Source organism: Mus caroli, chromosome 12 (assembly GCF_900094665.2).
Source record: "Mus caroli chromosome 12, CAROLI_EIJ_v1.1, whole genome shotgun sequence".
Lineage (NCBI taxonomy): Eukaryota > Metazoa > Chordata > Mammalia > Rodentia > Muridae > Mus > Mus caroli.
This window is the reverse complement of record NC_034581.1, coordinates 78,291,554-78,305,388: the sequence shown is the minus strand read 5'-3', so window position 1 is coordinate 78,305,388 and position 13,835 is coordinate 78,291,554. Positions and strand designations below refer to the sequence as shown.

The 13,835-nt window shown below is 41.3% G+C and overlaps 1 protein-coding gene across 8 annotated transcripts in view; it reads left to right on the top strand.

Annotated features, from left to right (window-relative positions):
* The first annotated feature begins 264 nt into the window (after positions 1–264).
* The window catches only part of Numb (NUMB endocytic adaptor protein), a 133,864-nt gene continuing 120,293 nt past the window's right edge, over positions 265–13,835 (top strand). For 4 of the 8 annotated variants that reach the window (XM_021178572.2, XM_029484588.1, XM_029484586.1 and 1 more), the window contains exon 1: positions 282–379. Coding sequence is in view for 1 of the 8 variants with exons in the window: in XM_029484587.1 (XP_029340447.1) it covers positions 1,076–1,086 (11 nt within the window). In the remaining 7 variants the exon portion in view is untranslated. Of the gene's footprint in view, positions 380–483; positions 558–858; positions 1,087–13,835 lie in introns of those variants that run through there. The other 4 variants (XM_029484590.1, XM_029484593.1, XM_029484591.1 and 1 more) reach the window with 4 other exon arrangements.

Sequence of the window (13,835 nt, the reverse complement as noted above, 5' to 3'; positions counted from 1 at the left end):
GCAACCAAACTGTGCACAGGGCTTGAACCAACCGTGGCCAGCACACTCCTTGCCAGTTAAAGTAACAGACACTATCAGTAGCCTATCATAACTTCGAACTGCCCAATCATCAACCAATTACAACTAAAGCATGATCTAGGCCGGTCCAGGTCCGGGCGGGGGCGAAGACTCGGTCCAGGAAAAGGGGCGGTAAAGACAGGATGACGGACAGGAAGAGTCAACCAATCGCAGCAGAGGGCCGCCGCCCCTCCACCCAATGGATACGTTGAAAGTGTGGTATGGGGCGGGCCTGTTGTCATGGGGGAGGTGGTGGCGCTTGGTGGCTACTGGCGGCGGAGGTAGAGTCTGAGGCGCCGGAGTTGTTCAGGGCCAGCGGCAGGTGAGTGCGGGCGAGGCGGGCCTGAGGTGCGGAGGCGGTGACGGGCCGGAAACTCTAGCTTTGCGCTCCGGAGGCGGAGGCCGCGGGCGAGAGGCCAGGGCTGCGGGCCGGGTCGCGTCGGGGTCGGGCGCGGCGGGAGATCGGCGGGGTTCCTGCTGGCAGAGTTAGAGCTGGGAAGGTAGGTTGGCGCGGGACTCCGGCAGGGGCCAGGCCGGGAGGTCCCCTGGGCTGCCCGGCAGCGGCCCTGGGGACAGTGACGGGAGGCCGGTGTGTGCGCGACTTCCTGAAGAGACCCGAGCGGCGGGGGTCTGCGAGCGAGGGGGGGGACCGCGAGCGAGCCGCTCCGGGGCCGGAGAGTCTAGGGGATACCGGGGTTTCTCGGTGCTCTGGGAGCCGCGGGGGCCGACAGAACTGGGAGTGGCCCCTGTCGGAGAGAGGAGGGAGGTGGGGAGACCGAGAGCGGCCGGGGTCCGGGGGGTGACAGGGAGCGGAGGAAAGGCACCGAGTACGGCGCGACCCCGAGAGCAGGGCAGCTGTCGGGGGAGGAAGGGTCTGCGGGGTGGAGACCTTGAAGCAACTCCTCCGGGGAGGGGCCGCGGCCGCCCTGCCCCCCACAGCAGGTCTGGGACCGGAGTCCGAGCTGAGGACCCTCGGAGCGAAGGGTTCAGCGGGAAAGTGCAAGTTCCCTTAAGCAAAATGGGATGGAGGTAAGAGGGGAAGAGTAATTTCCCTGGAGGGAGGGAGTTAGAGAGATCTGGGGGAAACTTGCCCGGGAGTGGGTGAGTGGTCTTGTGGAAGGAAGCTGGCCAGGCCAATGGATACGAGCATTTAACAATGGTGCTGGTGAGGGCTTCCGAGAACAGGAGAAACTAATCGCTACTAATATGCCAAGCTGAACCAGAGACTCCGTCCTTAAAAGCAAGGTGACAGTGGCTTGGAAGCTAGGGCTTTAGAAATGAGTTTTAGAATGACAGCGAAAATACTGGAAAATAAGGACATCAACAGGATGGGGAATTTGAGAGGAAAAGGGGAGGAGTAGCCGAACTAAAGGAGCAAAACCGACTGGATCAGATTGAGGGTATTCATGAAGCCGATAGGCATGCCCTGCTAAATTGAAAATAACTTAGAATTCTTGTACTATCACTTATCTGGTAATATTGGCAGTTTTTACTTACAGGGATTTAAATTGTATTTGTTTTTTTATTCATGCATACATTTTTGAGGAAGGGTCTTGCGCAGAAGCTCTGGCTGGTTTTTGTATAGACCAGGCTCTCTTTGAACTCACAGAGTTCAAGTGCCTCTGTCTCCTGAGTGCTGAGATTACAGGTATTTCAAAAAGTTTTTTTTTTTTTTTAATGTATTTGTAGAATTTTTAGAGTGGTGGCTGGTGCAGAACTCAGTACTGGTTTGTTACATAGGAAGTATCCAAGATTGGAAATGCCTTCATACAGATTGGTTGGCTCCACCCGAGGTTTCTGAACCAGAAGGCCTAGGGGTGGGGGTCAAAAATTCAGCCCAAGTGATGCTTAGTGTTCTTCAAGGGATCAGTCATATTCTGAGGACAACTTGCTTTAATAAAAACTAGTAGTAATCAAATATCATAAAATATCAGAATACCTGTCCATCTTGCTGAAGAGGTAAAGGGGGGGAGGAAGAGAACACATCTTATTATAAAGGGACCCCCCCCCCAGTACTGTGGATGATACTCAATATCTCACACATGCTAGACATGGGCTCTATCAAAAAGTACTACTTACCTAACCCAAACATTTTTTTTGAGATCTTAAAAAAATTTATTGATTATTGAAAATAAAACAGAATACACTAGCCTCGAACTTGATAAAGAAAAATCTTGTTTAGGGAAACTTCTTATATACATGTTTTAAGTCACAGTGTAAAATCCATGTCTTTCAGTCAGAAAAGTTTGACAAACTGTTTTGAGTCGCACACTATGGCAGAAGTATCCCTTCAATATTAAGGAATTAAGTTACTTATTTTGCAGTAGTTCTCAGGTGGTGATAACGGCAGTTTGGACAGTTTGACATTACTAGGAATTGCAATGAGCCTCTGATTCTGATCCACTTTTGTGGATCCTGAGAACATGGCGTGCACACTTACAGGGAACAGAGGCAGAGAAACAATGGTGTCTCAGATGGCCCTCTGCTGTCTCACCTGTGCCTTCCTGTTACCAGTTTTCCTTTCACTGTACTGTAAAAGACATTAACATCTATTAACTAACTCAATATTGAACTGGTTTAGAATATTCCATGTATAAAGGATAAACAAGCACAAAAGAAAACACTGCAAGTGAGAAAAATGAAAGGATTTCTTATGCTTAGAGACTAATCTTAGCACTCTGACATCTGAGACAGGAGGATTGCTGGAAGGCATTGGCCGTCCTGAGCTAGAGAGAGCTAGAGAGAGAGAGACCAGTCTTTAAACAACAAAACCAAGAAAGGAGAAAGGAGAACAAGTACTGATGGGGTAGAGGCTTAACTATGGAGACACTTGTGGGTTGTGAAGGAACTTTTGTTTTGTGCATTCTATTGTCCTGAGAGTGAAGTGGGTTCGGTATATCTTGTATACTTGTCTCAGGAAGCTAAATGTAATTTACAGTATGTATTTACAGCTGTAGTTAAAGTGTATATGAATGTTTTGTCTTATTCTTAGATGAGTTTTTTTTTACCCCCCCTCTGGAAAACCAAATGGCTGCCAGGCATAGTGGTACACAATTATAATTCAGACACCTGGGAGGATGAACAGGAGGATTGATGTTGATTGAGGCTAGCCTGGGGTTACACAGCAAGCCCTTCTTTCCCTCTCCCTCCGCCTTGCCCCTTCCCCTCTCTGTTTGTTGTTTGTTTGTTTTGAGACAAGGCTTCTCTATGTAACCCTGTCTATCCTGGAACTGGCTCTATAGACCAGGAACTGAAGAGATCAGCTGCCTGCCTGCCTCTGCCTCCTGAGTGCTAGTGTGAAGGGGTGCACCACCACTCCTGGTGAAGACCTTTTCTCGGTGACAGTAACACCACCATAAAACAAAGCTGAAAACCAGATGGCTTATTTTCAAACTAGCTGGAGTTGCTTTAGATCTGTGTCTGTGGATACAAGAATAAAGAAAGCAGTACTGAAAACTGAAAAAGACAATCCTTGCAGGTCTCTTTAAAAATCTTTAATCCAGGGGATTATGTAACCTTTCATTAATGTTTTATGAAATTGTGAAGAAATATTGCTGCAGCTTTGCATCAATACTTTTTAGGTTTTTCCCCCCTCTTTTTAATTCTATTTCAGATAGTTCCAAATTAAACAAAATTTTGATTCCAAAATAAAATTCCAAATGGAAGGCCAAAAACCATATAATCATTTTATGTTTGATTTCAAAAATAGTCTTTTCACAAAATAAATTCACTATTTGGAGGTTGTGTTGGAGTAGATAAAATTTCCAAAAATGTAAACTTTCAAATTTTTTTTACATTGAATTAAATGCAGTATTTCTATCACTACTGTGATTGCACCTTATGTCTTTGTATGCATATATATATATATATATATATATATAAACTAAGTGATGGAAGAATTAAAATCTTAACTGTGGAGAGAAATAGAAAAGTTCATTCCTGGGGGCTGGTAAGATGGCTCAGTGGTTATGAGCACCAACTGTTCTTCCAAAGGTTCTGAGTTCAAGTCCCAGTAACCACATGGTGGCTCACATCCTCCGGTAATGAGATCTGACTCCCTTTTCTGGTGTGTCTGAAGACAGCTACAGTGTACTTACATATAATAAATAAATAAATCTTAAAAAAAAGTTCATTCCTTATAATGTTGGACATTGGGCAATTAGATTACTTGCTTTAATAACTGGACTTTATTCAGTTAATGTATTATTCACCCATAATTTAATCATACTTATCTATGAATAGCTTTGATTGCTCAACTCATTTTACAATGAAATTCATTAATCTGTAGGTGAATAAATGATAGATTTTGAATCCCAAAGAAACCTTTCCCCGCTGAACTTGAGACTTATCAAGGTTTATTTAGATGAGTGATTTTTAAATGAAACTTTACTTAGTAACAGTTAATTTATCTTATTTTCTATTTCAGGGATGTCCCTCTTCCCGTTATAATAGCTTCTGTTCAGCCTCTTCTGCCTCTTGTCCCCAGCTGTTCATATAGTAATCCTTGGAAATGTTGGTGCCTGGGAATCCAGCCTGTAAAAGCACAAATTCCCTCTTTCTATGTGGTTTTTACTTTACTTTAAGACTTCCTTTATCAGAAAAGATCCCATAGTAAACTTACCACCTTTTTGAAAAGTATTCGGTAAAGTACCTGAAAAGCTCGATTTTTTAAAACCTTAGTGTTACCATAAATCCTTTAGTTGCAAAGAAATTGTGGTTTTATAACGTACTGTGAATTTTATCATCAGATGTAGAAATACTGTACACGTCTCTAGGATACATATTCAGAAGTAGGACACGAGTAAAGGGGACTTTTGGAGAATACAAACCATGCACTTTGGAATCTTGATGCAAAGGAGGCTTGAAACTAAGGGAGCATGAGAAGCCCGACACGCCAAGGAAGCGCCAGAGGATCTGCAGGAAATGAGGGGAGTGAGCTGCTGTTGGCAGTTTTCCTGCAGTGACATATGCAAAGGAGGACTGTCCTATTGCAACTTTCTGGACTTATTCTTAGACCTCTGCAGTCCCTGCTGCTTCCCATAACTCTGTGTTTTCTCCCACTCAGGAAATAATGCTAGCATGCAAGTAAATGGGCTGATGCTTCCGAGTCCTGCAGGATGAGAGGAAGGGCAGGACCGTGTAGATATTGCTTCCCTCAGCCCTTAGTGCTGGGGATGTGACCCAGGACCTCGGGGTGAGCCTCAGTCCTGTGGATTTATAAGGAATCTCAGGATTATCCAAGGAGCCATTGAAGTTCAGTGACTTCCCCTTTTCTTCCCACTAAAAGCTCAGTTTCTTTCCATTTATTTCGCATTTTTAAATTAGACATGGACTGTATTTTTAAACTAACGTGTGTACATAACACACACACACACACACACACACACACTCATTTGTCAGACTCAGCAACAAGTTCCTTACTGGCTGAGCCTTCGCACTGGTTGTTTTGGTTTTGGAGTAAGGGGGATCAAAACTAGGGCCTTACAGACACCAAGCAAGTATTCTCCTTTTGAGCTGCACTCCCATTCCTCTCCCCGCTTGTTTATTGCTACCTATGCTTTTAATTCTTTTTCTTAGTTTAGTTGATTTTTGAGGTGCTAGAAGTCAAACTCATGACTTTTTTATGTGCTAGGCAAGTGTTAAAACACTGAGTTTTAGTTGCAGACCTAAGAATACCTAGGATGCATTTCTTTTAAAAATTTTAAAAGCTCGTTTGGAAGATTTCAATCCATAGTTTAGTCTGGTCACTAACTTGCTGTGTCACCAGATAGATTTAAACTCAAAATCCTTCAACCTTAGTGACCTGAGTACTAGGCATACAGGTATGTAGTAAGACATAACAGCTAACCTTACATTCTTTAAACTAGTTATCAAAGTCTTGAATTGTCTTACTAGAGAGCAAAAGCTTAATTATAGTAATTTGATTATATTGTTTATATTTTAATTCAGAAAATGATTATTAGATTCTCCCCCCCCCCAGGGTGTGTGTGTGTGTGTGTTTATTTTAAATTTTTCATACGGGCTATCTGTACCTTAGGCTGGCCTCAGACTTTTAAAATAGCTCCTGGTTTTTCTGCCTTCACCTCCAGAGTCCTGGAATTATAGGTATTGTATCACCATGGAACACCTGCGGGCCTCCCCCAACCCCCCCCCCCCAGTTTTGTTAGCGAAGAGGAGGGATAGCAAAGAGAAAAAGGAAGAACCTACAAATTTTTTAGCTATAAGATTGTTCTTGATTACCTTTTGCTTTGGAAAGGTATGTTTGTATGTATACCTTCATATATTTCAGTTGTATTTTTAGTTGTATTGTGGATAACATTACTAGTTTTAAAATCTTGTTTTTATTTTTGTTTTTTATGTGTATTAGTGTCCCTGCATAAATGCATGTGCACTGTGCATGTCTGCTACCCTCAGAGGTTAGAAGAGGGCATTGGATATCTTGGAACTAGAGTTACAGATGGTCTGGGCTACCATGTGGGTGCTGGGGCTTGAACCTGTGATCTCTAGAAGAGCACCAAGTGCTCTTAACTTAGCTGATCCATCTCTCCAGACCCTCTTTATTATTGATTTTTTTTCTTATTATGAGAATGTATTACTTTCTTTTCTCATCACTGACCAATTCCCAGGAAGAAGCTGCTGAAGGAAGAAAGGATCATTTTTAGCTTAGTAAAGGCAGGGATGACAGAGTGGCTTAGGGCTCCATGTATTGTAGATTGTAAAGCAGAGAGCTTGAGATGGAACTGGGGCTGAATTGTATATCTTCAGGACCTACTGTCCAGTGACCCACTTCCTCCAACTGAGCTGCATCTTCCAAAGTTTCCACGACTTCCCCAAAGTAGTACTACCTGGATGCCAAATGCGGAAACACCAGAGCTTTTAGGAGACCTTTACATCCAGACTGTGACTTTTTGTTGTGTTGTTCTTGTCCCTCATAAGCTCAGGTATATTGCTCACAATGTGAAATACATTTGGTTCTACTTCCAGAGTCCACAAAATTGTAACAGTACCAACAGTTACTAAAGTTCAAAGCCCAAAGTCTCTTCTGACCTCAGCTGTGGGCAACTATAAAATAAAAATAGGTTGCCTACTTCCATTGCACAGTTAAGGAATGAGGCTAGCAAGTAGAAATTAGCTGAAACAAGACTAAACCTCAGCAGGGAATCCTGAACCTCTGTATCTGGCTGCTGGGTTTTGTGATGGTATTGCATACTTTAGTGGACTGCGGCTCCGCCTTTAGTGCTGTCACTAGTAGCACACGTGACCGTTCTCTAGGGCTGTCTCTTCTCAGTACCTGGAGCTTTTTCAACAGTTTTCCTGGTATCGCCAGATGGGTTTCCGTTGCAACTTAGGCCTCTTCCTCGGCATCATATATCACTTTCTCAAGGCCTCTCCGTTCACACTGCTGGGCCTCATTAGCTTTTTTCTGGAACCTTGGCACAAGTATGCCTCCAAAATCAGCACCACCTGGATGGTGCCGGATTCTGTGTGCCAGCTCAGCATGTAGTTTGCTTGGTTCCTACATATTACAATTGTAGCAGCCTGTGAGTACCTGGTGGATGTATCTTAGGTGGCCCTGTTGGGTCAGGGTGCCACTGCTCTGGCACTCTGTTCAAACACTTCCCCTTTCCAGGCACTCCCCTTTTAATTGAAGATTTACTAGAGGTTGCACTGTTGCATAGAGCTTTCTATGGGTGGGGTCTTGCAAAGCGTATGGCTTTTCTTAACTATAGTCAGTTTAATAATGGAATATGGGCATTTTTCGTATTCATCTCATCTGCAACTTTAAATGTTCTTATGCCGTGTTCTTTAAATTTTCTTTAAATTGTTCTTTAAATTTCCTTGCCAAACTGCATATTTTTCATGTCTTTCTGCCCCATTTGGCTGAGATTTTTTTCATTGAGAACCTAGTTGAAGGCAGCCAGCAATAAACGTGCCACAGCCTAGGTGCTATGCTGTGTTGAAGTTTGCTCTGCCAAATGATTAATATAGTTTGAATTTAACCTTAGTCAAATTATCAGGATGTGGGATATAGCCAGATTGCCCCCTATCCCCAGAATGAAACTTGAATTGAGCCTGTAGCCCGATTCCTATTAAATCTTTTTCCCTCTGAAAACTTCATGAGTCTACTCTCTGCATGTCTAATGGCTTTCTGTTCTTCCAGACTCCCACCAGGATGGCTGGGTAAGCTGTTTACAACATTCCAAGACTTGTTTAGCTTGCTGATCCAAACTCTTCCACATTCTTTCCATAAATTAGTTCCAAAGGCCTTTGAACCACACTGTCAGGCTAATTACAGCAACAGCCCCATTCCTGGTACCAATTTTCTATAGTAGTTAACCGTTGTCCCTCTGGAAGACTAAGGTAGGAGAGAGGTTTGAGTCATGTTTTAGTGGGAATAAAGTTGGTCTAGCCAGGGAAAGCATGGCAGCTGTGGCTCGGTCCTTTGTGGTTGGTTGGTGCCTTTGGCATGGCTTGTTACATCTAGGCAAACCAGGAAATAGCTTGGGCTCAAAGCCTGCCCCCAGATAGGCCCCGCCTCCAAAATGGTGCCACCATCTGGCTACCAAGTATTCAAACATACCAGCCAGGGAGCAATGACTCTAAACCATAATACATGTTAGCTCTTGGTATTCCTTAGTTAAAAGAAATCCCTCTTTTATCTTCTTAAAACAAAAAGACAGACCTGGAGAATTTAGCCTCATTATTACATAGGCCTGTCTGTGTTTGTCATGTAATAACATTGGAAAAGATGTGATTTCATCTAGAGGAAGCATGATAAAACTGATAAGATCCAACTTTTATAATTATATAAAGAAATTATCTTATTAATTTATAGATTGGATAGTTTATTAGACCTTTCACACTCAGTTTTTTCATCTATAAAATTGAATCAGTTCTGTACTCATTACTAGGTTGATGTTAATAAATGAGAAGCATTTTGTAATCGCCTTGTTTGTAGTAAGTCTTCAATACATGACATGGGTAAATTGTTAGAGTTAAAACAACTTTAGACTTACAAACTTCTCTCTTACAGATTAGGTAAGCTAATATCCCAGTTAGTGTAATTATATTGCCATGTGGCAATTAGGAAAAAAGTAGACTTTAACATTTTACATATTGGGCTGGAGAGATGGCTTAGTTGTTAAAATCACATACTGCTTTTGTAGAGGTCTAGCATTTGGTTCCTGGTACTCATGTCAGGCAGCTCATAACCTCCTATAACTCAGCTCTAAGGGGTCCAGCCCCGACTTCTGGACTCTGTGGGTGCTGCACTCATGTATACCCCCTCCCCCAACACACAGACGTGTATACACACACATAATTAAAAATAAAATCTTGCCGGGCGTGGTGGCGCACGCCTTTAATCCCAGCACTTGGGAGGCAGAGGCAGGTGGATTTCTGAGTTCGAGGCCAGCCTGGTCTACAAAGTGAGCTCCAGGACAGCCAGAGCTATAAAGAGAAACCCTGTCTCGAAAAACCAAAAAAAAAAAAAAAAAATCTTTTTAAAAAATGAAAATTTACATTTTAAATCACTTTTAACTACTTTTGTTTTTGTGGTTTTGGCTTAATTTGTTAACTTGGAGTAAAACTCAAGGGAAATTAGGCCAGTATTTTATTGTGTAGTTAGAGGCTGTGTCTCTAGCATGTAACCGGAACCTCTTCCAAATAAGTACGCTTTTGCTAACAGTGGAAAGGAAACATTAACTCACACTCCTTTTTAGAAAAAAAGTTCAGCATTATATTAGTGATTTTATTAACACCATTGCTTTTATTGAATGGTTCCATATAGTGCTACTGTTAATGGCTTTTATTTATTTATTTGTTTGTTTTAAACACAATCTTGCTCTATAGCCCTGCTGGCCTGGTACTTGGTGTCTAGTGCAGGCTGCCCTTTAACTCAGAGCACTTCTCCTGCCTCAGCATCCAAGGTTCTGGGACAATTAGATAAATATACACAAAAAGTTGAGCCCCTTCCACACCTATATACAAAAATTACCTCAACATAGGTCATAAATGGTAAAAAAAAATGAAAATACACATTATATAGAGATATATTAAAAGATTATGTAATACAGAAGAAAATATATAGAAAATTGTGTATACATGGTAGAAAAGATTTACAAATCATATCTTGTAAGACTTATATCCATAACATATATAAAATTTTATAACTCATAACAATGAAAAGACAATTCATTTTAAAAAGATAATGAATCTACTGATAGAAGATCTGAATAGACATTTTTTCAAAGATATAAAAGGCCAATAAACACATACAATTTTCAACATCATTAACAATTAGGAAAATGCAACTTAGCATCTATTAGAATGTCTTATCTACTTAGCATTTATTAGAATGGCTACAGCTAGTCTTAGACATGGTGACACGCATCTGCGTGTAATCGCAGTTCTAGGGAGGCGGAGGCAGGACAACTGTACATTTAAGTTCAGCTTAGGCTGTATAGTATGACCCATATTAAAACAAAATAAAAATGAGGCCTGGAGAGTCTGGCACTCAGTGGTAGTCTCCTGTATGGATGTAGCCCTGGGCTTCATCCCCAACATGGTGGGGAGGGACAGAAATAATAGCAAGTGCAGACGAGGATGTGAAGAATCCGGAACCCTTAGAATCTGAGTGTAATCTCCATAATTGGGAGGTGAGGGAGGAGGATAAGGAATTCGTGGTCGGCCTCGGCAGTATAGTAGAGTTGAAGGTCAGCTGAGGCTTCGTTATGCCCTCTCTCAAAATACCAAAAGAAAAAGAAAAGAAATTGGAATTTCTATTCTCACTGCTTTCAAATATGTAAATGTTACAACTGTTTTTTAAAACTCCACAGGTGGAGGCCCATGAAATAGCTCAGTGGTTAAAAACACTTGCCACACAAACCTGGACACTTAAGCTTGATTTCTGGAACATACATAAAAAACAACAAAAGAAAAACAACACCAAAGTCAAAACCCTACCATATAACCCAAAAATATCACTGCTAGATACATACTCAATAGAAATAAAAATACATGTCCATACAAAAAATCCTATATGATAGCTGAAGAGCTGGCTTGTTTGTTAAGAGTGTTAACTACTCCGGGCTGGAGAGCTGGCTCCATGGTTAAAAGCACTTGCTGCTCTTGCTAAGGGATCAGGTTTGGACCCCAGCACCAACACTAGTTTTTCACAACTGTCTGTTAACTCAGTTTCAGGAGATCTACTGCCCTCTGGCCTCTGTGCTCATCTGCGTGTGTGTGGTGCACATGAACTCATGCAGGCATTCACAGATATACCGTTTAAAACAAGGAGTAAATCTTTAAAGAGAGCACTTGCTACTCTTCCAGAGTTCTGTTCCCAGCAACCACTTCAGGCAGCTCACAACTCCCTATAATTAGCTGCTGGGACTGGAGCTCTGGTAAGAAGTGGGGCTGTTATCCACACAGTGTATAATGGCCTTTGCCCTGGAATCCTGGCAGTCTGAGCTTGATTGCAGGAACTCAGGTAAAGGTGGAGGGAAAGAACTGACTTCTGACCTTTGTATGCATGTCATGAAATGGATGCTCCCACACACACCCTGTACAAACACTAGTAGTAATCTTTTAGTTTGTTTTTTAATTAAAATAAGGCCTGAGGGTATAGCTCCTCAATGGTAGTGTACTTAGTATTCACAAGGTACAAGGTTTGATCTGCAGTACTACTAAGAAAAGAAAAATGAAACATCGTACAACTTACAAGATTTATGTGGCATTGTGAAAGAAACTGGTTTGTAGAACTCTTTTCTTGAGTTAGAGTTAAATCTATAATATATATTAATAAAATTTATATACACACAACTTTTTTTTTTCAAAGATGGCTACCTAAGCCTTTTACCATATCCTTACTACTAATTTCGGTTTTTAAATTGTTTTCCTTGTGGGTTTTTTTTTTTTTTTGAACAAATCAAATTGTCTTTTACATGTGTGGGTGGTTTGTTTACAGACTATGATTGTGTGCCATGTGCATGCATTGCCTGCAGAGGAGCAAAGAGTGTATCAAATCCCTTGAACTGGAGATGCCACATGGATGCTGGGAATTAAACTAGAATCCTCTAGAAGAGTATTCAGTACTGAGCCACCTCTCCAGCCCTTATGATTGTAATTAATAGGCCTTTATCTCTTCTGGATGTCTTAAAAGCAAAAGCAAGGGAAATACCTATCTATATCGATCTATGTTTTATTGTTTTCATATATGTACAAATATACATATATGTGTGTGTTTTGTATTTGGATTTTATATGTCTTATTTCTGTTTGTAGGGTTCCTTTTCATAATATGAGGCCAGTTTTTTGCCAGATATGAACTGATTTCCTGGGAAGGCAGGTTGCTGGCTCAATTGACATCTTGCCATGCCTTTCCTTTCTTTTGTTATTTTGTAAAAGTTGAGTTTTGTCCTGTGGAAAATTATTAACTCATCTAATTATTTTTCCTAATTTAGATGAAATATGTTGGCATATATTTATTTTGTACCAAATTCTGTATTTTTCATTATTATAGATTTGTTAGCAGACTCTGAAGAACTTTGACTTCGTTTGATAAATTGAGAATTTGTATCTGAAATTATATTAATGTTATATTCCTTTAACAAATACTCATATTCTTGTGGTCTTTTTTCTGCATTCAATAGACCTAGATAGTGAGGGGTATGCATCTCTTGTGTTCTTAAAATGAAGTCTAGAAGCCTTTGAAGTATAGTCATAGTTTCTGTGGCTTTGCCCTCTAATTCATCTGATGGTGGAGAGGATAGGGAAAGGGTGATACAAGAGTGTAGAAGGTTCAGAAGCAGGAGGAATAACTTGTAATGTTCTCTAGCACTAGAGCAACTATGGTTGCATGACAGGAGAGCCAGCAAAGATGATGGTTCACAAAAAAAAAGATAAATCTATGAAGTGATATATACGAGTTACCCTTTTGTATACATTGTGCATGTGTATCAAAGTATCATTCTATCTCCTGTAAAATATATATGTGTCAAATAAAAACAATATAAAGCTAAAGAATAAGAAAGCTGCTGGGTAGTAGTGGTGTATGTCTTTAATCCCAGCACTAGGGAGGCAAGAGTTCCAGAACAGCCAGAGCCACATCGAGAAACCGTCTCTTGGGTTTGTGTGTGTGTGTGTGTGTGTGTGTGTGTGTGTGCTTGTGCATGCACACTATAGCAATGTCTGTTGTGCCCATTATTGGCATACTACTTCAGTTTCTTAAAGTGATAATTATTGAGTACACAAGACATTTATGTCACTGTGGCAGAGGTTGTTGGATGGCTTTTTACAGCTGGGAAGATCTTGTTCTTATAGCATAGGCAGTGGGTGATTTCAGCTCTGTCCAGATCAGGTGGAATTTAATATTATTATCCTCTGTTCCTCTCAAGATGATAGCCAACAGAACTGCTTTCTTAAAAATTGTGGAGTTCCTTAGGATGACCAGGAGTATATTCTTTGGACTTGAGAAGTCTCAAAAATTAGTCCCTGGCATGGCGATCCTGCCTTTAGTCCCAGTGTGTCAGGAAGCAGAGGCAGGTGGGTCTCTGTGACTTAGAGGACAGCTTGTGCTACATAGCCAGCTCCAGGCCAGCAACAACTACACACTACCAGGAAGAGCCTATTCCAATCCTAGTCAGCTCTGACTAAAGATGAAGCAGGCAAATCAAAAAGATTTACAAACTGGCAAAGAAAGAGCTGACCCCTCACAAGTGGGTATGGTCCTGGGGACTCACTTGGTGTTGCATTGTACATGTTTTTTTTTTTTTTTTT